Source organism: Geotrypetes seraphini, chromosome 9, assembly GCF_902459505.1.
Source record: "Geotrypetes seraphini chromosome 9, aGeoSer1.1, whole genome shotgun sequence".
Lineage (NCBI taxonomy): Eukaryota > Metazoa > Chordata > Amphibia > Gymnophiona > Dermophiidae > Geotrypetes > Geotrypetes seraphini.
This window is the reverse complement of record NC_047092.1, coordinates 109,743,561-109,769,076: the sequence shown is the minus strand read 5'-3', so window position 1 is coordinate 109,769,076 and position 25,516 is coordinate 109,743,561. Positions and strand designations below refer to the sequence as shown.

The following is a 25,516-nucleotide window of genomic DNA, read 5'->3' as shown; positions in this document are numbered from 1 at the left end:
AACAGGGCCTGATGCACAGGGTGCATACAAATCTTTGCCCAAGGACACACTAGAGAAGCAGCCAGGACAAAGAGAGCTCAGCAGTGCACTCTGGGAGCGTAGAAATACACTCTGTTTACATATCTGAAAAAAAAAAAAAAAATATATATATATATATATCACTCTAGTCACATGAATATAGGACAAAACACTTCCCGCCTGGTTATCCGTAGATACCACTGTTACTACTCAAACTTAATAGCACATAGTCCATTCAAAGTCTTTAAGTAACCAGAACTTGAAGGCTTGATGAAAGGGAAAGGGGTTGGGACTTGTATACTGCTTTTTTGTAGTTTTACAACAACACATAGCAGTTTACATACAGGTACTTCAAGCCTGGGACACTGGAGGATTTAAGTGACTTGCCCAGGGTCACAAGGAGCAGCGCAGAGTTTGAACCCACAACCTCAGGGTGCCGTGGCTGTAGCTCTAACCACCACGCCACACTTCTTCTGCTGTTTGACTTCCGGCTTGTCTTGACATCTCTGACGTACAGATGAATTCTCTCCACCACCTCCAGCATAGCAGCCATGAAGCCCAAGAGTTGCAAGTAATCACAAACTGTGGGCTCCCAGTAGACTGCACAACCAGCACAACTGTGCTCAGAGCTTCTCTGACCTCTCCAGAAGAGAAAAAAAAGATCATCCTTCTGGCTATGTCAAAGCAGATCCCAATATATTCCAGGGACTGAGAAGGCCAGATGGCTCTTGTGCCAGTTTACCAACTAACCCAGGGATTCTAGAAGGTAAAATGACCTGTGAGGTATCCAGACTGGTCTCCAAAGCTGAGCTGACTTGAATTAGTCAAGTCATCCTAATTGCAGCCACCCACCTCCATCACCTTCAAAAACGTGTGGGCCACTGTAGCCCAGCAAAACGGCAAGGCCTGATATTGAAAAGTGCCACCCCACCACACAGAAGCTCAGATATCTCTTGTGATGGATCTGCAGTGGAGAAGTGGAAGTAGGCCTCCATGAGGTCTCTGGAAGTCGAGAACTCCTTCAGCCACGATGAGGTGATAATTGAGCGAGGAATTTCCATCCAGAAGCACTGGACTCGCAAAAAACCCCCACAAGAAAACCCCAACCAAAACAATGCATCCACACTGAGATCCAAGATAGGGTGAAAGGAACCACCCTTTACACTGAGGTCCAAGATATGGTGAAAGGAATCACCCTTTTTCGGAACCATGAAATAGACCAAGTACCTGTCTAAGTTGTGCTCTGCTGGCAGAACAAGTTCCACTGCTCCCAAACCACAGAAATACTGAATGGTAAAAATGACAGCCTTGTGCTTTAGAGCCAAGCCGCTGGTAGAGGTCATGAAAACATCTGGAACCAGATGAATGAACTCCATAGAGTACCCTCTCAATCATCTCCAGAATTAACTAGTCACTGTAAAAGAGACAGTCTTCCTCCCACTAGAAACAACCAAGGGGCCTGGCACATCCTCATTGGTCAGGCAGAGCAATTGAGATTCTGCCTGAGGGACCCGAGAGCCTAGCTCACCTGGGGCTTCAAAAGGAATGTTGCTTGAAGGATCTAAGGGCACTGAGTTGACCTGCAGCAGCCCACCCCCTTAAGACTAAAGATTGCTGCACACCCTAGCTGCAGCTCACGGAGACAGTCATGCCTCCCCCATATCCTTCACCAACTTCTACAAGTCATCACAAAAGAGCAAGAGTCACCTAAAGGACAGCTGATTCAATAGCTTCTTGGAAACTGCATCCACACGCAATGGGGAAGCCACAACCACCAGCAACCCCCCTACCACCACCACTGAGCAGGAAATCAGATGAATTCCAGTGGTTCCCAAACCTGTCCTGGGGGACCCCCAGCCAGTCAGGTTTTCAAGATATCCCTAATGAATATGCATGAGAGAGATTTGCATACCTGTCGCTTCCATTATATGCAAATCTCTCTCATGCATATTCATTAGGGATATCTTGAAAACCTGACTGGCTGGGGGTCCCCCAGGACAGGTTTGGGAACCACTGAATTAGACTGTAGAGGACATCCGCACCAAAAAAGTTGACTTGGACTTTAGGCGAGAAATCTCTGGGGACTTCATCAATCGCTGGGACCAATGCAGCATAATTATGTAACTACTACAAATAGCCTGAATGCTGAGGCCCCCACTAAAAAGGGCCCCACATTCTTTTTATGGAGTTCCCTAAGGCCCAAGCCCTCTTGGCCAGATACAGTCACCTTTGTGACCCCCATAACCAGGGTATCCACCTTTGGGAAGATCCAGCATTTCTTAGCCTCCTCAGTAGAAGCATAGAGCTGATGAAGAATCTTGGTCACCCAAAAGGAACTATCCAGGGAGTCTCACTCTACCACAGTAGGAAGCTTAAGCATAACCAAAGCCCCTGCAACCTCATCTAAGAGACTAGACAACTCCTCACAACAAAGGAGCTGAAACCCATGGGACCATTCCTCCACAGCCTCCTGAAAGAGAAAATCCTCGGAACTGGAGTCCACAGGGAACTGGGAGCCTGAGAGGACCTCCAAGGTCTCCTTAGCTACCTCCAAAGAACCCAGACTCTCCAGAACCACAAGATCTATTCTATATTGCTGAGACTCACAAAATGATGAGAGAAAGAATTAGGGATAATGATTAGGATTAGGTCCCAAGAGAGGACCTCTGCAGGGCCTGCTTAATCATCTGGGTCAAACTCTAGAGCCAAAAAATACACTGGGACCCCTAAGGCCCTGGTGTAGACAAGAATGAATCCCCCCCCCCCAACCATATCAAATGATCAGGGATTTATTCTCCTTATCCAAGTGAATTGAGATAAAAGAAAGGATTCTGCCAATCTGCCTTGGCAGGAACACTATGTGAGGAATGTATCCATTTGAACTAAGCAGGTGAAGGAGGAAGGGTACAGAACATGCAGATGCTCACTGAGAAAAATACAGACTAAATGCACATTTACATACTATAAATATAAATCAATTATCCCTGCTTAGCTGTTGGCTCTACAAACCATGCAGAGTGTACTATCAGCATGCCTTACTACATGGCAGACGTGCATGGGCCTATCCAACTGCCTTGGTGTACACTGGCCCTTAGGACCAGCGTGTACAAGGAAATTCTCACCTAGTTTACAACAGCATTAGCCCTTGACAAAGGGCATAAAGCTAGCTAGGACAAATTTTTTTTTTTGTAGTAGTGGTGGTGGTGGTACGGGGGTGTCTATGTAAGGGTTAGGCCTGCACATAAGATTATTATACAGAAGCCAAATACATTTCACTTGCTTATTCAGAGGATGGGCCTGAAACAGAGAAAAACCTCTTGCCTACTTTTGCTCCTAAGGGGGTCTCATAAGTGACGAACTGAACCAATACCAATGGGATTTGTCATTACGTATTCCAGCTTGGAGCCTTATTTGGGGAACATTGGCCCTTTAGACAATTTGAAGCCCAAATATTCCGAGGGCCAGAAGGAGGAGCCACGGATCCTGGAATTTTCCTGAAGTAATGTCTAAAGGACATTTTTAGAGACACTCAGGTCAAGAGGTCAAAGCAGGTGTGGAAAGCATCATCTTCCCCGATAGGAACAGAGTCCAATAGAATATAAAAATGAATTCCCAAGAGGGCTCGTGGCAGACACTGTCTAAGAAGGGAGCCCATGCTTATGGTTCCTGATCCTGAGGCCTACAAGCTATGCCATGCCAAGTTGCTACCCTTTGTGTGTGTGATAGAAGCCTGAAGAGTGGCCGGACCCAGACGTCTGTTCACGTGCTGGTCCTCCTCCAGAACACCTGCTTAGTTCCTGCTGCCTGAGAGACATCTCTCCCACAAACCATGTTAAGCAGCATCCTAGTGTTCCTGCATGATGCCAGAGCCCAAACTAACCGAGGAAGACCCTTCCTGCATGTACAGCTATATGTGCTGCAGAAGCGAGCACTTTTGGAAAGCTTAGGAGCAGCAAGGAAGTCCATGGGGACTACATCCAAAAGGGATGTGAGGATAGGGACCTGCACCCTTCAGGTAAGGCCCCCACAAAACCAAGCCAAATCCTTGCAGTGGCATTAAAGTGTGACTGAGGGCTGTGGAGTCCAGCTCTGAGCGCAATCAGGTATGGTCTTGAGATTGACCTGGGAGCAGCCATTAGATGCAGAGTGCTAGGCCATGGATAAGAGCACCATCAGTACGACCTACCACCTGCTGAAGGTGGAGAAATATACTGGATTGTTTCAGGGAACACCTCAGCTTATGCTAGCGATGTCACTAGCAGTATTCAGGTTTTTCTACCTCCACCTGGTGGAAGGAAGGGATAACACCTATTTGTGCAGAACAGTGCAGCTGACACCAAGAACTGTTAGCAAGTACAAATTAACACAGAGCATACTTGCAATATGAAAAAAATTTCCAGGGAGCATCACCTTAGGGTGTTGGGGAAAAAGAGAGGGACTTGGCAACACCAAGTATTTCCCTTTGGCATGCAGCAGCAGCAGCTCAAAAATAATTCCCTGGTTCCAGCTTGGAAACTGGCCCAGGAGAAATCTGGATGCTTCTCAATACCAAGCACCTATCCCAGGGTAGGGGGAGAAATAGGAAGAGAGCCTTGGGAGGTACAGTAGATAAGAGTGGGAGCCTGCTGGGACAGTTAAGGAATAATGCTTGAGTACCTGAATAATTTGTAATCCGCATAGAATTGTAGGCTATGCGGAATATAAATTATTGCTATAATATTATTATTATTATAAATTTTCTTACCGTAAAGCTGAAAAACTTATTAAAATATCCGTTCAATTGATTCCTTCAAAGTTAGGTACCTTTCTTCAGTTGCCTATACTATTTTCCCCACTGAACCTTGTAATCTACTTGATCCCTGTCGAGTTATTCTATCGAGAAATCCAGATTTCTTATACCTATATTTCTATACCACAGCATGTAATTTACTTGATTGTTGTTATGTTATTCTCTCGGTAATGCCCTGATCTCTTTTAACTGTAATCCGCTTAGAACCACACGGCACAGGCGGAATAGAAATCACAAATGTAATGTAAAATATCCTAACTAGTAGGGTTAAAAAGCAACAAAACAGTATTAAGCACCATCACCATCTACTGGAGACAGAATACTGTAGATTCCAGGACTGCACAATTCCTTAAGGGACAAATCACCATAACTACTTTCTTTCTCGGTCTCCATTTGCTGGTTGATGGGCATAGTCTACAAGTTCAGTTCTGACCAGTGGGATGATAAGAATGACATAACGGATATAATTTATTCTGGTGTATTGTTTGTAGGTATTTGTTGTTACTGTTTAATTATGATTTTAAATATCAGATATTATCTGCTAAGAAATATTTTGAGAGGTAGATTAATAATTGGGTTTAAATAAATAAGAATGAACTCTAGTGACAATATCAAATACAATAGATAATAAATGAACACTTATGGAGGCACATCTATTGGTTCTGATCAAGTTGAATGCCCAAAAGGAGCAGCATGAACCTGCTAGTTGAGAAAAAAAATGATTTTACAAAATTATATTAATAGCATAATTGCACAAGCACCTTTTACCAGTGCAAACTGTTGGCGTTTTATAAATCCAAGAAGGGAAATCACTAACCTCCTTTGCACTTGTGAAAGCCACCCCAGAAAAAGCGTATCTGTCCACTACCAATGTGACTCCATTGTTTAACTTCTCCTTAATTAATGGCCTAAAGCAAGATAAAAGTTATTAGTGACAAATATGCCATAGATTTTATCTACTGACTATCACTCAAATTTCAGTTTGGTGTGGGTTAAATCAATAAATTTATTATAATTGCGTCCAATGTGTATGATATTCTAGACAATTAGACAACCTGAAAAGGGAGACATCTTGTTTACCCCAAATATATATGGAAAATCTCATCAAGTAGCTATATGTAGGAGGTCACACGATGAAATGGAGCTGAGCGGTGGCTTCTTGCTCGAGCTCCGACCCTCACCCATTTAACTTTGCTCTCTTCTGCTTCCTTCTCTGCCTGCCACGATTTCTTTTGGCATCGGAGTGTAGTGCTTCTTCCTCTGCACTACGTGGGCGACTCCTGATCCTGTTTTTGGGCCCGGGATTGAGTTATGCCCATAAAATCGGCACGACAGGCCAAAACTCCTAAGCACTCCAGCGCTGGCAATATGGCATCTGTGCCTTCCTCGTCTCTGACTGTAGTCCTGCAGGAGGCCACTGTTAAAGAAATGACGAGGACCATCTCGACTGTGATCGATGATCACCTTTCTAAGCTGCAGGCAACTGTGGAGGATATACGCGATCGCATGGCACGCCACGGGCAGCGTCTACAGACGGCAAAGTCCCGTATTGCTGAGCATAAAGACCGCACGATAACAATGGAAGCGCAGGTTTGTGCGCTGGAAACGCGCTGTGCCACCTTCCATGCCAGGCTCGAGGACCAGGAGAACCGGGGCGCAACAATGTACGCCTGGTGAGTCTCGCCGAAACCATAAAGGATGAGGAACTTTGGGGGATTGTTGAGCGCTGGTTCCCCGAAGCCCTTGGCCTCACTCCTGCGGGCCCGAACCTCATGGTGGAACGGGTCCACCACCTGGAGCTGCGGCAGGAGGGAGATGGCAGGCCGAGACCCATGATCGCCCGATACCTAAATTTTGCAGACAAAGCCAAGCTGATGACCCTCTACAGGAAGAAAGGAGTGTTGGAGTATCAGGGGGCAAGATGTTATTCTTCCATGACTATTCGGCAGAGTTTGCTGCGCGCCGGCGTGCCCTAGCCCCCTACTGCTCTGAACTACGTAACTGGGAACCGAGTTTCATTGCCCTGTTCCCAGCGCAGGTTCGCATCGTGTGTGCAGGAGGTCCGAAGACATGTGACTCCATGGATGCCCTCAAAGCCTACATTCAGAGCTAGCCCCCGCCCCCCCCCTCTCCCCAACTAACTGAACTCTAGCGGAGCCGTCCTGCAGTGGTTGAGCCTTTGAGGTAGCTGTGGCAGTGGCTGCCTCGTGGCCTCTCACATGGCGTCTCCTTGTCTTTGGTGGGGGGCTTTGCCTGCTCGTGCAGGGCCCTAGGACCTGAGGCTCCACGGGTGCTTGGGCCAGTGGTGCTGCTGGAGGCTTGGATTTCTGACATCTTGCCTACTGTGGAGTTTCCCCTGTGCCGGGTCGGAGAGGGATCAGATCTGTGATGTTGGGGCCACTGACTACTTTCTTCCTGCCTGCCTGCCTCTCTGCTGCTCTACACCTAGGCCCCTCAGGGCTTGCCTAGATACCTTTCTTTAGTGGCCTTGTGCTTTATCGTTTTTCTTTGTTTTTGCTATGGCCTGCTCTGTTCTTTTTAAGGACTGGAGTTTGGGGACTTTTTCTTGTTCTCTTTTCTGCTGATATGTGGGTTGTAGTTATTTCTAGTGGACAATTTGACATTCTGTCTTAGGTTGGATGGGGTGGGGGTTAGACATGGGCTTTTTTTCTCCTTTTTATTCTGGCTGGAATGTGGAGGATGGGGGTGGGACTTGGTGGGTGGGGGGAGGGGTGTGTTTGTTGGGTTGTGTGTGGCCTTGATCCAGATTTTATGTGCGGTAATGCTCTGGGGTGAGTCTTGGGGGCCGGATTGGGGGTGGTGGTGTTTGCTGTGGTTTTTCCCTTGACTGCTTGCGGGAGCATGGAGTTGTAGTATGGTGGGGATGGATGGTTGGGGGGGATTGGGGGGTGCTTGTTGGCTGGGTGATTGGATTTTTTTCTACTTGTCCCAGGGGGTCCGGCTGGGAGGCCCTTGGAGATCACAATATGCACAAGTACTTTTGTAGTTTGGTTCTCTGTACCTCTCATGGCTATGGCTGATTTCATGTGCATTACTTTAAATGTAGCTGGTATTAACTCCCTGGCGAAAAGGACAAAAGTTCTCTCCTTTTTGCGGCGGGAGCAGCTCTCCGTGGCTTTTTTACAGGAGACTCATCTTACGGTGAGTGAGCACCATTAAATTGGCAAGCGACTGGGTGGGGGAGGTTGTCTCTTCCTTCTATAACTCTAAACAACGGGGTGTTGCTATTCTTATTCATAAAGGGCTCATGGTGGTCATGCACAAGTTCTTCAGGACCCTCAGGATTGTTATGTCATCTGGGCAGGGACCTTGTCTGACAAACCCGTAGTGCTATGCAATTTATATGCCCCTAATGTTTACTCCCACTCCTTCTTTTCGGGTATCTTGGCTCATCTCTCAGCATTGTCAAATTACGAACTTATAGTAAGTGGAGACTTTAATGTGACCAGTGACTCTTCTCTTGATTGTAAACCACCTAGGGTAGTGAGGAGGGACAACGAGTGCCTGGGAGTGAATTTTTTGCTGGGGGAATTGGATCTCCAGGATGTGTGGTGCATCTATCACCCGGGAAAGGTGGATTTTACCTTCTTCTCCGGGGTGCATCACAGTCACTCTTGCTTGGACTATATTTTGATCCCCTCTCGGTCCATTGGGCGGGTGGTGTGCACCCATATCCTGGATGTTCCTTTCAGTGATCATGCGGCTGTCACGCTGACTTTGAAGTGGGGGGGGGGGTCCCTCACTGACCGCATCTGGTGCTTCAATCCTTCCTTGTATTTGGATGATGCCTTCCACACTTACCTCGCAGAGGAATGGGCCAAGTATGTGCAGTCTGATGCAGGGGGGCGACGTATCTGACACGGTGTTCTGGGAGGCCGCAAAGGCCTACCTCAGGGGTTGCATTATAGAATATACAATCCGCAAACGCAAACAGCGGGATGCTGAGCTAATGTCTCTTGCGAAACAATTGAGAGAACGACAGACTCGCCACTTGCAACATGACTCAGAGGAGGCCTGTCAGTCTTATCTTAGTCTGCGTAAACGAATTGACGCTATCCTCACCGATAGGGCCCTTACTCATATTGATATTTTCAAGCATAAACTTCATCAGTGGGGCAATCGGGCAGGGAGGCTCCTGGCTAATCTTGTCCGGTCTTTCCGGAAGGCAACGCGCATCTCCCATATTCGGGAGAACTCTTCTGTGCTGCACACGTAGGATAAAGCTATTCAAGACCATTTCATGCAGTTTTATCGCGATCTGTATACAGTGTTCTCCCCTAGGGCCTTTTAGCCGGGTGGTCCGCCCGGCTAATTTAGATGACCGCCTGGCTGTCATCCGATCATGAATCCTGCTGCTGCTGCTGCTGATGCTCAACATTTTTTTTTTTTAAACCCTCACCGGCTTGGAGATTTCCCACCTTAGCCCGTAGCGAACTCATTCTCCAGGGCTCTAATGTGTGCGTGCCGGCTTCCCTTCTCTTCCCTCCGAAACAGAAGTTATGTCCCGGGGGGGGGGGGGGTGGGGGAGAAGGGAAGCCGGCATGCACACATTAGAGCCCTAGAAATAACCCAAACTGACACTCCCGTAATTCAGCAGACAACAAAAGAGTTGGAATACAGCGGATATAGCTACCAATATTCAAATCCTGAGGGCGTAGACCCAAGTTGGGTGCTCAGGGCGCACATAAAGACTCCCAAGATCTAGCCACAGTAAGCTGATAAAGTGCTTTATGCAACAGCATTACTGTAAGGCCAGTGTCCCGAAACTGGGCAAAAAAATCCCAAAGTTTACCACCAAGACCACAGTGAAGAACCTCTACCCCCAGAGAACACACATAATGCTGTTACTGCAAATAAGCAAAGTGATCTATGGCCAAAATCCCCTCCTTTTGCTGAAACTCTCACCAGGACATCAAAGAACCATCCTGCCGAAGTACAAGCTCCAGTAAAGTTATACCAGTCTGTCTCCAATGCTGAAAGGAGGAACTATCCCTCCCCAGAGCAAACTGAAGAGTTCCTTGAATCGACAATTGATCCGAATTCCCAGGCTGCCCATCTAGCAAAAGGACTAAAATTTTCCAAGTATCCCGAAGGGAGCCTAATAAAAAACTGGAACGTAATGGGACAGGAAGCACCGCTCTCAGAACATGGAGTAAAGATGATAAATGCCAAGGATGATAGAAGAACAATTCATACGCAAACACATATAGACTTCATAGAAACATAGAAAGTGACGGCAGAAAAGGGCCAAGGCCCATCAATTCTGCCCACTCTATTGACCCTCCCTCCTAGCTACCCTTTGAGATATCGTGCTCTGATGACCCATCCCCTTAACTCTACCCTCCTAGAGATCCGACCTGGGTATCCCATCTGTTTTTAAAATCTGCCACGCTGCTGGCCTCAATCACCTGCACTGGAAGCTCATTCCAATTGTCAACCACTCTTTTGATGAAGAAATACTTCCTGGTGTCGCCATGAAACTTCTTGCCCCTGATTTTTAGCGCATGCCCTCTTGTGGTCGAGGGTCCTCAAAGAGAGAACATATCTTCCACCTCGATACGACCAGTGATATATTTAAATGTCTCAATCATGTCTCCCCTCTCCCTACTTTCTTCAAGAGAGTATAGTCGCAATTTGTTCAGCCTTTCTCCAAAATCCAATCGCCTAGATTTCGAACAAGACAAATGTGATTGTATGTCTGCATATCTGGGATTCCCATCCCTCCTTGGGACCAAGACCCCAACAAAGAATGAAAAGCCACTCTTGGTTTCCTGCCTCCCCCCAAAAATAAAGACATTAATTTATACAACGCTCGCAGATCTTTTTAAAAGTGGCGAATGGGGAGCATCTGGTGAACATAGAGCCATTTTGGAAAAAGTACCATGTTGAATAGCTGTAAAGGGGGAAAAACCGCCATCCCTCCAACCGTTGACTAGTATAATTCATCAACAACCGGAGGTTACAATCCTTAAGAGAGGTAGTAGAAGGAGTGAGTATTCCCAAATAATGAAAAGAGGAATCAGCCCATTTTAAAGGAAAGTACCCCCTCCAGCCCTCCCGGACTGTAAACCCTCTCTTTATTCCAGGATTAGTGGATTTATGCATCCTTTGCCGCCAAACACTGTAAGAAGCCTCAGATGATTGAAGTCTTAACTCCTCTCTGTTAGCATATCCTGGAACATGCCCCTTGGACACCAGTCAGTCTTCAAGCAGCCATGAACATCTACAGAAGATAATAAACAAGAGATAGAGGAAAACAGGGAACTCCCAACACAAATCAATTCTGCTCATACTAGCAAATGCAAAACAGCAACAATGACAACTAGAAAACAGGTTATGGAAAATTTGGAACCTGAACGACAAAAATAGTGCTATAGGAAGACACAGACACAGAAGGGGGTACTAAACCAGGGACCCCCTCAAATTTAGTGCTGAATCCACCCAGCAAGAGAGCAACCGAGCCTCTATGCTCAGGGAGGGACTCCTTGTGCCCTCCCCACCAGTTGACATAAGCCACCGCCACGGCATTCTCCAAGAACACTCAGACAGCTCGATGACGAAGACAACCCTGGAAATGCAAGAGGGCCAGACGAATCACCCTCAATAACAGTCGATTGAGTGATCACTGGTGCTCTGAGAGCACCAACCGACCCTGCGCCAGAACAGACATACAGACCACCCCCCAGCTGGAGAGACTCGTGTCTGTTGACAGTCACCCAATCCAAAATCTGGAGCGGAAGACCCCTGGCCAGCGACAGGGGACGCAACCCCATGCCATGCTGCTACATGCCACCGCCATTCAAAGCAGGAGGGCAAGTAATGGGTCTCGCTGCGGATTCCATTGGGGCAACAGAGCCTCCTGCAAGGAATGCTGTCCGGCTCTGGTCCACAGAACTACATTTATCGTCGCAACCATGAACCCCAAAACCTGGAGATACTGCCAGGCCAATGGGATCGAGTAGCCAGAAGGTCTCCGATTACTTTCCGAATTTTCTCGTTTTTTTATTTATTTAAATTTTCATAAATCTTGACAAAGAAATAGAGTTACAATTGAAACAAGATATAAAGAAATCAATATCAAAATTATTTAAGAGAACTGAGGCAAGACATTAGCTGGCGGATTACATGTTAAGCATCATTAATTTCCACATAATTCACATTTGAAGGCGTAGAGACTGCTATTGGAACTAAAGACTTCCTTGCTTCCAAGAATTTTTTCAAATGCTCAGGATTAAAGAATGCAAAAGATTTCTCCTTTACTTTAATAATACATTTGCACGGAAATTGCAAGAAAAAAAGTCCCTTTGAGGTCCAATACCAGGGGTTTAAAAAGACCTTTATCCAAGGACAAGCAGGCAGCATATTCTCTACACAATAACATAGTAACATAACGGCAGATAAAGACCCGAATGGGTCATCAGTCTGCCCAACCTGATTCAATTTTAATTTTTTTAATTTTTTCTTCTTAGCTATTTCTGGGCAAGAATCCAAAGCTCTACTCGGTACTGTCCGTGGGTTCCTACTGCCGAAATCTCAGTTAAAACCTACTCCAGCCTATCTACACCCTCCCAGCCATTGAAACCCTCCCCAGCCCATCATCCACCAAATAGCCATTTACAGACACAGACCGTGCAAGTCTGCATAGTACTGGCCTAAGTTCAATTTTTAATATTGTTTTCTGATTCTAGATCCTCTGTGTTCATCCCACAGTTCTTAGAACTCAGTCACAGTTTTAATCTCCACCACCTCTCTCGGGAGCACATTCCAGGTATCCATTATCCTCTCCGTAAAGTAGAATTTCCTAACATTGCCTTTGAATCTACCACCCCTCAACCTCAAATTATGTCCTCTGGTTTTACCATTTTCCTTTCTCTGGAAAAGATTTTGTTCTATGCTAATACCCTTCAAGTATTTGAACATCTGAATCATATCTGCCCTGTCTCTCCTTTCCTCTAGGGTATACATATTCAGGGCTTCCAGTCTCTCCTCATACGTCTTCTGGCGCAAGCCTCCTATCATTTTCGTCGCCCTCCTCTGGACCGCCTCAAGTCTTCTTACGTCTTTCGCCAGATACGGTCTCCAAAACTGAACACAATACTCCAAGTGGGGCCTCATCAATGACCTGTACAGGGGCATCAACACCTTCTTCCTTCTACTTACTACGCCTCTCTTTATACAGCCCAGAATCCTTCTGGCAGCAGCCACTGCCTTGTCACACTGTTTTTTCGCCTTTAGATCTTCGGACACTATCACCCCAAGGTCCCTCTCCCCGTCCGTGCATATCAGCTTCTCTCCTCCCAGCATATACGGTTCCTTCCTATTATTAATCCCCAAATGCATTACTCTGCATTTCTTTGCATTGAATTTTAGTTGCTAGGCATTAGACCATTCCTCTAACTTTTGCAGATCTTTTTTCATATTTTCCACTCCCTCTTCGGTGTCTACTTTGTTACAAATCTTGGTATCATCTGCAAAAAGGCACACTTTTCCTTCTAACCCTTCAGCAATGTCACTCACAAACATATTGAACAGGATCGGCCCCAGCACCGAACCCTGAGGGACTCCACTACTCACCTTCCCTTCCTCCGAGCGACTTCCATTAACCACCACCCTCTGGCGTCTGTCCGACAGCCAGTTTCTAACCCAGTTCACCATTTTGGGTCTTAACTTTAGCCCTTCAAGTTTGTTCAACAGCCTCCTATGAGGAATTGAATCAAAAGGCTTTGCTGAAATCTAAGTAAATTATATCTAGCATACGTCCTCGATCCAGCTCTCTGGTCACCCAATCAAAAAATTCAATCAGGTTTGTTTGGCACAATTTACCTTTTTGTAAAGCCATGTTGCCTCGGATCCTGTAACTCATTAGATTCAAGGAAGTACACTATCCTTTCTTTCAGCAACACTTCCATTATTTTTCCAATAACTGAAGTAAGGCTCACTGTCCTGTAGTTTCCTGCTTCATCCCTGTGACCACTTTTATGAATAGGGACCACATCCGCTCTCCTCCAATCTCCAGGTATCACACCTGTCTCCAGAGATTTGTTGAACAAGTCTTTAATAGGACTCGCCAGAACCTCTCTGAACTTCCTTAGTATCCTGGGATGGATCCCGTCTCGTCCCATCGCTTTGTCCACCTTCAGTTTTTCAAGTTGCTCATAAACACTCTCCTCCATTTTCTCGTGTAACTTTGCCAGACAATATTGGTCCTTCTCCAGGATTTTCTTCTGTGAACACAGAACAGAAGTATTTGTTTAGCACATTTGCTTTTTCCTCATCACTCTCCACATATCGATTCCCAGAATCTTTTAATTTAGCAATTCCATTTTTCATCTTTCTCCTTTCACTAATATCTCTGAAAAACTTTTTGTCTCCCTTTTTACATTTTTAGCCATTTGTTCTTCCGCCTGTACTTTCGCCAGATGTATCTCTCTCTTGGCTTCTTTCAATTTCACCCTGCAGTCCTTTCTGCACTCCTCTTCTTGGGGTTTTTTTTTATATTTCACGAACGCCATCTCTTTCGCCTTTATTTTCACCACCACTAGTTTGGAGAACCATATCAGCTTCCTTTTTCTCTTGTCTTTATTGATTTTCTTCACATAAAGGTCCGTAGCCATTTTTATCATTCCTTTCAGCTTAGACCAATGTCTTTCCACTTCTCTTATGTCCTCCCATCCTAACAGCTCTTTCTTCAGGTACTCTCCCATTGCATTAAAAGTCCGTACGTTTGAAATCTAGGACTTTAAGTAATGTGCGGCTGCTCTCCACTTTAGCCGTTATATCAAACCAAACCGTTTGATGATCGCTACTTCCCAGGTGAGCACCCACTCGAACATTAGAGATACTCTCTCCATTTGTGAGGACCAGATCCAATATCGCTTTTTCCCTTGTGGGTTCAGTCACCATTTGTCTGAGCAGAGCCTCTTGAAAGACATCCACAATCTCCCTACCTCTTTCCGATTCCACAGACGAAACATTCCAGTCTGCATCCGGCAGGTTGAAACCTCCTCTTTCCTTCCAAACTTTTGGATATCCACAATCAGATCCTTATCAATTTGCTGCGATTGAGTCGGAGGTCTGTAGACTACACCCACGTAGATAGAAGTTCCATCTTCTCTTTTCAGAGCAATCCATATCGCTACTTCCTCTCCCCAGGTCCTTTGCATTTCGGTCGCTTGGATATTGATTTTTACATAGAGAGCTACTCCTCCACCTTTTTGACCATATCTGTCCTTTCTAAAAAGATTATATCCTGGTATGTTTGCATCCCATCCATATGATTCACTGAACCATGTCTCTGTGATAGCGACAATATCTAGATCTGCCTCTAAAATCAGGGCTTGCAGATCATGAACTTTGTTGCTTAGACTGCAAGCATTTGTGGTCATCGCTTTCCAGCTATTTTTCAGCGGTAATCTCCTTTTTCGTACAGATTTATGTTTCATTTCACTTTCCTTTGCAATACTAAGAAATGAGTTGCTGATATTGTTTATATTGCAATCTTTACTATCACATCTTTTCTTTTGCCGGGGATGGTCTCTATAATTGTCCTTCATACATACACCACCCCCACCTTCTAGTTTAAATGCCTAGAAACATATTGTCTAAATTTCTCTGCAAGGTTTTCTTTTCCTGCTGTAGTAATATGTAGCCCATCAGTGCAATATAGCTTCTTGTCCTTCCATGTATTTCCCCATCCTCCTATGTACCTGCAGCCTTCTTGATGACACCAGGCTTTGAGCCATCTATTAAAGTCCTCTGTGTTTTTCACTCTTTGCTCTCCCTTTCCATATGCATGCAGTATTTCAGAAAAAACTAAAGTCTTTACAAAAGGTTTCAAACCCACACCAAGCTTCCGAAAAGCTTTCTGTGCTGAAACTGTGGCCAGGTCATTTGTTCCCAGATGGATAACAACATCAGTGTTAAAATCCTTAAGTTTCTTCCTTAATTATAGTCTGTATTTGCCTGGAACTCCTGGTAGTTAAGGATCCTGGAAGACATTTCACTATTTTGGTCTCCTCACCTTGTGTTCCAAGGTTAATGCCTCTGATGATGGAATCCCCCAACAGTAATAGTTTTCTGTTTTGGGCTTTTTTATTTGTGCTTAGGGTGCGCTTGTTCTCTTGAGTTACCTTCATTGGTTCCAGTCCCACCTCCCTTCTGTTTTCTTGAGTATCGCAGTGCACTAGTGGAGCGAAGGAATTCTGTAGAGGTAATATTAGTGAAGGTGGATGTTTCTGTGTTACATGTCGCAGTCTTTGTGAGCCTACTGTGATCCATTTATTCCTGGGCTGTTTTATTCTTTGAGGTAGAGGTGGTATGATTTTGTGGAGTGATGGAAGCTGCTTTAACTGTATTCAATTCCCGTTTTAAGTTTGCAGAGCTCCTCCTTAATACTAGCAAGTTGAAGACAGAAGGGGCAAGCCTTAAGCCTCCAAACAGTATGTCTTGGAATTAAAGCACCACAGTGATTGCATAGAATAAAGGTCATCTTGATTGGTTGTGAAGTGACCTGATTTGAGTAATCCTGATTATTTGGGTCTCTATATATGAACAGTGATCCCTTGGGTGGATGGGACTATAAGTCTTACCCTTATTCCTATGAAGGGAAAGAGGAAATAAGATTTAACAAATGAAAGAGAAGGGTTTATTTTATTGTGTTTTTTTGTTTTTTTTAATAAGAAACAGGGAGGAGGAGAAGAGAAATTAAGCAGATATAATGCTGAAAAACAGTGAAAAGAGAAGAATATGAAATACTGAGTAACTTAGCTTTTAGATGTTCACAGGTGACATCATCTACGGAGCCCCCTAGCGGACGTTCTCGCAAGCAGACTTGCTTGAAGATCTTCAAGCTTGCGAGTGGACCGCGCATGCGCGAGTGCCCCTCCCGCCCAACCTAGGGCATGCGTCTTCTCAGCGTGGCCTCAGTTCTATTGTTTCCACGGAGACAGAAGCCCTGCTCCCTTGCTTCACACGAATTCGTTGTGCCTCTTTGCACCGCAGCTTACTTTTTTTATTTTATTTTCTGGTGAGTTGCTGTGCTCGCGTCTTTATTTTCACTTCGTGTCTTTTTTACCGGGTTGTCGGTCTTACTCGGGCCGCTTGGCCTTGCAGGGCCACGGCTGTACTTTTCTTATGTCCCAGCCTCGATCAGGTTTAAAAACTGCACCAAGTGCAACCGGGTGATTTCCATCACCAACCCCCATCGTTGGTGTGTGGAGTGCCTGGGTGTGGATCACCGCGCTGAGTCTAGCCCGCGTTGTGCGACTTTGCAACTGTGGGCTCTTCATCGGAGGGTGGTCAAGATTCTCCAACTCTTTGGCCCGATGGATCCTGCGGGACAGGCCTCAAGCTCAGCACCATCATTGGGTGCCTCGGCCTCGAAGTTCCCCTTGGCCTCGAAGGCTCCGGCCTCGGCTCCTCCCGCTACACCGGCCTCGGAGTCTGTGAGTACCTTTCCCCGATGGAGCTCTTGAGAATGTATTTGAAGGAGATATTACATTATACTAAAGTGGAGACCTTTGAGGTTGATAATTTATATTACATCTCAAGAGACCATAAGGAAAGGGTTAATGAAGGTGGAATGGATAGAATAGTGTTACCTGATAGTTTGAATGTATCACAGTTTTTGGAATCATCTAAAGACATAATTGATAAGCGAGCAACTCTCCTTGTGACCTTTAAGACAGAGCTTGAAAAACAAGATGTCCTAAAATTATATTTCTTAAAAAAACAAGAGATGTTTTGTGGTCAACGGGTGATAATTTTCCCAGATGTCTCTAGACAAACCCAATTTAAAAGGAAGCAGTTCCTTCAGCTAAAGCCTAAGGTTTTGGCAGTTGGAGCCACTTTCTTTTTGAAATTTCCATGCAAATGCCTGATTTCGTATGAAAGTGATAAATATGTGTTTTTTGATCCAGTCCAGTTGGAAGATTTTATTAAAGGAAAACCTTGGTTGAAAGTTTAATTTCAAATACTAATTTTACTTTTGGAGGTTGATGTGTAAAAAAATATATAAAGGCCATTTGCCTGTTCTTAGAATGTGGATAGATAGATTTGATTTGATGTTTATAGATTAAAACACTGGCAATCAGCGATAATGTGGACTAGGATATGGTTGATTGATTTCTTAATGTTATTTTGTAGATCCTTGTATGGAATTTGCATTTGCAATTTTTTTTGTATTCATTCATGAATGTTTGTTACTAAGATATTGTAATGAATAATCAAATAAATAAAAAAAATAAAAATAAAAAAAAATAAAAAGACCTCATTCAAAGCGTGCCTCCTCACGTAGGGAATACTCTTCCTTGAGGTCGCCCCCGAAGGAGTGCATTGCTGCTCCTCTAACCCAACATCCTTGGGTCTCGGTGCCTATGTTAGAGGACATGCTTAAGGCTATCTTTACTATGCAGATTTCCTCGGTTGTGAGCCAGCTGGTCCCGACCTCGACTCAACTGGTCCCGGTCTGACCAGCCTGGGCGTTCTTCCCTGGTGCCTCGTGGCCGTGCCCGCAAGACTCGCAGACTGCCCTCAAGTAATTCTTCATCCCTGGAGTCGGGGCCTGTAGCTTTACAGGGGTCCCGGAAGGGGGTTCAGTTTTCGCCCTCTACTTTGTCGAGGCTTGTCCCTCCTAAAAATCCCCGGTCTTCTCCGCCTCTTCGGGGGAGGTCTCCGACCACACGGGCCGCAGGGCCTGTGCTCGCCTCGGAGTTGGAAACTGGTTCGTTTTCCCCAATGAGGCAGGTGGCCGCCTCCCAGGGGTCTTCCTCAAGGCCTGTAGGGAGTTTTCGTTTGCCCCGTTTTCACCGTGGCCCTGCAAGCTGGTGCCTCGGACACCGGATTCCTCCCCGATCCACCTTCCACGGGGCCATTCTTCAATGCCCCCAAGGCAGTTCAGTTGAGCCTCCTCGATTTCTCGTTCTCGAGACTCCGAGGCCCCGGCATTTTATTCAAGGGAAGTCTTCCCCTCTTTCTCTGCTGCCCCCTGGTCTCGTTCTGGGTCACCTCAGGGGGACGAGTCTTCTTCTAGAAACTCCTCCTTTACTCGTTTCATTTCTGATATGGGTAAGGCGCTGCAACTGGATCTCAAGTCTGAGTGCCATTATACCCAAGAATACCTGGCAGAGATGGGTGTTTCTCCTCCGCCCCGCGAGCCGCTGCACTTGCCGCTACATCAGGTTCTCCAGCAGACATTTCTCCGGAACCTGGAGACGCCTTATGCGGTTACTGCCATTCCATCCAAGATGGAGTCCCGTTATCGGACAATCCCGGTCAAAGGCTTTGAAAATTCTCCGCTTTACCTCCAATCCTTGGTGGTGGAGTCTTCCTTGAAAAAGTCCAACCCCTCCAAGGTGTATGCCGCGGTCCCTCCGGGCCAGGAGGGACGTATGATGGACAAGTTTGGTCCCCGTATTTATCAAAACTCAATGATGGTGAACCGTGTCCTCAACTATAATTTTACCTTCACATCTTATCTCAGGTTCTGTGTGGACACCCTTCACTCATTCCAAATGGACATGCCAGCTTCTCGGCGTCAGGAGTTCCGTCTTCTCGAGGAGACGCTCTCTATATGTTTCAGGCGACTTATGACGCTTTCAAGTTGTCCTCGAGAGTCACGGCTTTTGCGATTGCTATGCGTCGCCTCGCCTGGCTCCGGATTGTGGATATGGACCCCAACTCCAGGATCGTTTGGCCAATCTCCCTTGTGTGGGACATGAGCTCTTTGATGATTCCATTGAGGCGACCACCAAGCGCCTCTCGGAACACGAACAGTCTTTCACCTCTCTGATGAGACTCCTCCAGCTCGGCAATACAAATTTCCTCTGCGGAGGTACCCACAGAAATCTACTCCTGCTTTCTCTCGGCCACCTTCGAAGCGCCCTCCATAACAGCAGCAGCGTCCTGCTAAGGCCCAGCCCCCGGCTCCAGCGAAGCCTGGGCCATCTTTTTGACAATCCCTGTCTGAGCCTGCTGTCTCCCTTCCTTCTGGAGCCTTCCCTCCTTCCCATCGGGGGTCGTCTCCATTATTTCTATCCTCAGTGGGAAAGTCTTACCACCGACAGTTGGATACTTTCCATTGTCCGGGAAGGGTACTCCCTTCATTTCAGTTGCGTACTCCTGGACCTTCACCAAAAGAGTTTCCTTCTGCAAGGTCTCAGCTGCCCCTTCTTCTACAGGAAGCTCGGGCCCTCCTTCGCCTTCAGGCAGTCGAGGAGGTCCCTCTGGATCAGTGGAATAAGGGGTTTTATTCCCGGTACTTTCTTCTGGACCTCCGGGCTCTGAACAAATTTCTGATCAAGGAAAGGTTCAGAATGCTCACCCTTCCCACGCTGCATCCCCTGATGGATGAAGGGGACTGGCTGTGCTCATTGGACCTCAAGGAGGCTTACATGCACATTCTGATCCATCCGACCTCTCGCCGGTATCTGAGATTCCGGGTGGGGGATCTCCATCTCCAATACTGTGTTCTTCCCTTCAGCCTGGCAGCCTCTCCAAGGGTTTTCACGAAATGCCTGGTGGTGGTAGCAGTGGCCCTGCGTCTCCGAGGGCTACAGGTGTTTCCCTACCTCAACAACTGGCTGATCAAAGCGTCTTCTCGCCTGGAGGTTCTGCGACTGACGAATCAAACCACTTTGCTCCTTCAGAGTCTAGGATTCGAGGTGAACTTTCCCAAGTCTCACCTCTGTCCGTCCCAGTCTCTCAAGTTTATCGGAGCGGTCCTAAATATGGTTCGTCTCCGCTCTTTCTTGCCTCGGCCTCGTCGGGAGACCATTGTTCGCTTGTGTCAGCGGGTGACCCTCCTGTCCTCGGTCCCGGCTCATGATGGTCCTGCTCGGACACATGGCCTCCACGGTTCACCAGACTTCACCTCTGCATCCCTCAGTGGACCCTGGTCTCTCAATGGCGCCAGGATCGGGATCCTGTCTCTCGACTCATTGTCGTGACTCCTTTGTTGAAACAGTCTCTCCGCTGGTGAATGCTCTCTTCCAATCTTTCCAGAGGTTTTCTGTTTCATCCTCCTCCCCCGCAGAAGGTCCTCACGACGGACTCGTCGGCCTTTGCATGGGAAGCTCATCTGGACGGTTTTCGCACTCAGGGTCTTTGGTCCAGTGCCGACCGCCTTTGTCACATCAATCTGTTGGAGCTTCGGGCGGTGTTCCACGCTCTGAAAGCTTTTTTGTCACCTGCTTCGCGACCAGGTGGTGCTGGTTCGCACAGACACCAAGTCGTCATGTATTATATAAACAAACAAGGGGGCACAAGGTCTCGATCTCTGTGCCAGGAGGCGATGCAGCTCTGGGTTTGGGCCATACGCCGCAACATTTTCCTTCAGGCAGTCTACATTCAGGGCCAGCAGAATTGCCTGGCAGACAGGTTGAGTCGCCTGCTGCAGCCTCACAAATGGTCTCTCCATTCCTCGACCCTGCGTCAGGTATTTGCTCATTGAGGGACTCCGGATGTCGATCTGTTCACGTCCCCTCTCAATCACAAATTGCCCTGCTTCTGCTCCAGGGCCTACACCCCTCAAAGGCTCGAGGCGGATGCTTTCCTTCTGGATTGGACGAACCTGTTTCTGTATGCGTTTCCTCCATTCCCTCCGATTCTGAAGACTCTTGTCATGCTCAAGTCTACGCATGCCACCATGATTCTGATAGCTCCTCGGTGGCCCCGACAGCCCTAGTTCTCCCTTCTGCTGCATCTCAGTTCCAGGGAGGCTCTTCTTCTGCCTGTTTTTCCTTCTCTGCTTACGCAGAGTCGGGGATCTCTACTTCATCCCAACCTGCAGTGTCTGCACTTAACAGCTTGGTTCCTCGAGACTTAATGCCCTCGTTCCAGTTCTCCCAGTCGGTGTTGGATGACCTGGAGGCCTCTCGGAAGGAGTCCACTCTCCAGTGTTACCATCAAAAGTGGACCCATTTTTCTTCTTGGTGTGCTCAGCTGCGCCTGGACCCGCAGTCTGCTTCCTTATCGTCTGTTTTGGACTACCTACTGTCCTTGTCTGGCGCTGGACTCAAGTCCTCATCGATTCGAGTCCACCTTAGTGCCATTGCGGCTTTTCATCAGCCCATTGATGGGAAACCCCTCTCTGTTTATCCTGTGGTTTCCCGCTTCATGAAGGGCCTTTTTCACGTTCATCCGCCCCTGAATCCTCCTCCTATGGTTTGGAATCTCAACATGGTCCTTGCTCGCTTGATGAAGCCTCCTTTTGATCCACTGGCGCGGGCTCATTTGAAGTTTCTCACTTGGAAGGTTGTGTTTCTTATTGCCCTCACTTCTGCCCATCGGGTCAGTGAGCATCAAGCCTTGGTGGCAGACCCACCTTTCACTGTCTTCCATCATGATAAGGTAGTTCTTCGTACCCATCCTAAATTCTTGCTTAAGGTTGTTTCGGATTTTCACATCAACTAATCCATTGTTCTTCCTGTGTTTTTTCCAAAACCCCATTCTCATCTTGGAGAGGTGGCTCTGCATTCCCTTGACTGTAGCATGCGCTGGCTTTCTATCTGAAGCGCACTGCAGCTCATCGTATTGCTCCACAGCTGTTCATCTCTTTAGATCCTAATCGCTTGGGTCGCTCTGTTTCTAAGCGGACCATTTCTAACTGGTTGGCCGCTTGTATCTCTTTTTGTTACGCTCAGGCTGATCTCTCCCTGCCGGGTCAAATCACAGGCCACAAGGTAAGAGCAATGGCGGCGTCTGTTGCTGTCCTCCACTCGACTCCAATTGAGGAAATCTGCAAGGCTGCCACTTGGTCCTCGGTTCATACTTTCACCTCTCACTACTGACTGGATGCTTTCTCCAGGCGGGACGGTCATTTTGGCCAATCAGTTTTGCAAAATCTGTTCTCCTAAATTGCCAACTCTCCTACCATCCCATTCTAGTTAGCTTGGAGGTCTCCCACATGTTGAGAATATGTTGCCTGCTTGTCCTGGGATAAAGCAGTTACTTACTGTTAACAGGTGTTATCCAGGGACAGCAGGCAGATATTCTTGCAACCCACCCACCTCCCTGGGTTGGCTTCTTTGCTAGCTATCTGAACTGAGGCCACGCTGAGGAGACGCATGCCTTAGGTCGAGCGGGAGGGGCACTCGCGCATGCTCAGTCCACTCGCAAGCTTGAAGATCTTCAAGCAAGTCTGCTTACGAGAACGTCCGCTAGGGGGCTCCGTAGATGACGTCACCAACATGTAGAGAATATCTGCCTGCTGTCCCTGGATAACACCTGTTACGGTAAGTAACTGTGCTTTCTTCTCTGTTGAGTGGCCCTACAACGGTCAGGAAATATCAAAATTGAATTACCCATGAAGTTTACATCCTTAACTCTGAAATACATTTAAAGTATTCAATTCCTATTGTACTCTAATGTGAACGTTGCAATAAGGGTAGCTTTATTTAAAACAGTATCAGAGTTCTCCAAAAAGCTAGTAGCATTAAGACTGGCCTTCTGGTTCTGAACTGAAATTTTTTTTTTTCAGTGGGCTACCCAAAGAAATATAATAGGCTTTTGTTATTGGGGGCATAGATTCAGCAGGAATTTGGGGCACTGCGAGTGCCTCCCTGCCTATGGATCTATACCATTGGCTTAACGTTATGGACAAAACTCGGAGCTAGCTGCCCTCCAGAAAGTTTTAGAAGGCTAATACTGCTCTGAGCTCCAGGCGATTGATCGACCCACTGGGCCTCCATCATGTTCCAACTGCCCTGAGCAATATCATAGACATTCTCACATCCATTGTCACTAGGATCCAATTAGTCACCCCTAGAGGCATTTCCTGATGGAGATTGGCTGTAGCCATTACATGCTGCAGCAAGCTTGAGGAGTCCAGCACAGTTGACGATCATAGTCCTGAGACACTGGCGACCAGCAATACAGCAAGCCAATGGAATTACCTTCAAGGTTGCTGCCATTGATCCCAGGCAGATTGAAGCAGCATCTGGATTTGAGTCAAAAGCTTGGACCGTCTCCAATCGAGGAAAAAAAACCCCACTTTGCCCTGAGCAGTGCAGAAAACAGATCCCCAAGTACTCCATGGATTTAGTGCAGACATTTGAGAAAATTGACCTCCCATCCTGCAGACTGCAGAAGCAAGACAACTCTGGTCGTTATCAGATGGCTCTCCTGAGCTAAGGATGCTCAGATGAGCCAGTTGTCTAAGTAGGAATGAACCTGAATGCCCTCCTGAGAAAAACTGCTACTACTACTACCATTACCTTGGAACATGTTTGTGGGGCAGTTGCAAGGCCAAACGGTAGATGCTGAAAATGAAAATGCTGTTCCAGCACTACAAAGTGAAGAAATTGCTAAAAAGGAGGCCAAATCGGAATATGCAAATACACCTCCTTGAGATCTAACACCACTAGAAATGCACCTGGCTGGACCACAGCAAATGAACAATTATGATGGGATATACATCCTGTCACAGGAGGCAAGCCATCCCAGGGAGAGCTCCCTTAAAAAAAATAAATAAATAAAAATAAAACAAAAAATAAAACCACCCATGCAAAGGCAACTTGGTTCCGAGGCTAGGCCTTGGTAGGTCCCCATTATTATTAGGGTGAGGGTCCAATGCTCTGCTAGTGGGTAAAGTAGATAGTCAAGGGGCGTTACGTAGCAAGTGGCAGGAGCATCCCATCTCACAAAATAGATGCGGATTGATCCCCTGAGAGTGGGACAATTGATTTGTTTTCATCTGCCAAACTGATTTACATGCTGGATTTGCACATGTTTACATATGGAAAGAACTGCTAATTGAAAGGCTCTCTTGTGTTGGGAACTTTTGGGATTTGGACAATTTTCCCTTGCCCCAGGTATATTAGATAAGATTGTGAGCCCACCAGGACAGACAGGGAAAAAATGCTTGAGTACCCGAATAAATTCATGTAAACAGTTCTGAGCTCCCCTGGGAGAACGGTATACAAAATTGAATAATAAATTTGGAAGTAGCCTTGGGGAACTGATAATGGAGACCAAGAGACTAGATTGTGTTTAATGGGAATTTCCTCACCCTGATGAAAGAGGGCACTTGAGGAAGGACTTGTGACTGGTTTTGACCCTTTTAGCTGATAATGATCTCCGAGTATCTTCTTAGAGTTCAGAATTCTGTAGGTAACTTTCAAGGGGATGAATGTGGGTCTTTGGTCTAACACTCAGCAAGCCAGAAGCCAGGGAGAAATCAGAGGTGGTTACAGATACCAGAGCAAAGGAACTGGAGTGACCAGACAGACCAGTCTAGATATATGAAAGTGACATACCTTGACAAACTTGTTGACTTTCTTGAGATCGAGAACTGGTTGGAAAGTTCCTCTCTTCTTTGCGACAATGAAGTAAATGGGATTATCGACCCTGTCCACGCTCTGAAGAAGGAACTAGAACTACTGCTCCCAAGTCCACCAGGGACTGCAATGTTAAGGAAACTACTTCCCTTTTGGAACAGATTCTGCACAGGGATTCTAAGAAAAAAAATCTGTGAGAGGCTAGCTTGCAGTTGTCTCAAATAATGACCCAACACCCACAGCTCTGATGTAATTTTGGCCCACTTCACATAAAAATGGGACAGCTGTCCCCCAATGCTGCCAGCTAGCAGAGTGAGCCAAGACCCCCCATCACTGGGAAGAACAAGAAAGCGTAGGATTGGGCAAGAGAACGTTTGTCAGCCTGAAAAGGCTGCATTTGAGAAAATCTAGACTT

At 46.6% G+C, this 25,516-nt stretch overlaps 1 protein-coding gene across 1 annotated transcript in view; it reads right to left on the bottom strand.

Annotated features, from left to right (window-relative positions):
• Nucleotides 1–25,516, bottom strand: part of DTYMK (deoxythymidylate kinase) — a 190,631-nt gene that overhangs the window by 95,745 nt on the left and 69,370 nt on the right. The window contains exon 3 of the mRNA XM_033957656.1: nucleotides 5,625–5,715. Within this exon, the coding sequence (XP_033813547.1) occupies nucleotides 5,625–5,715 (91 nt within the window). The remainder of the gene's footprint in view (nucleotides 1–5,624; nucleotides 5,716–25,516) is intronic.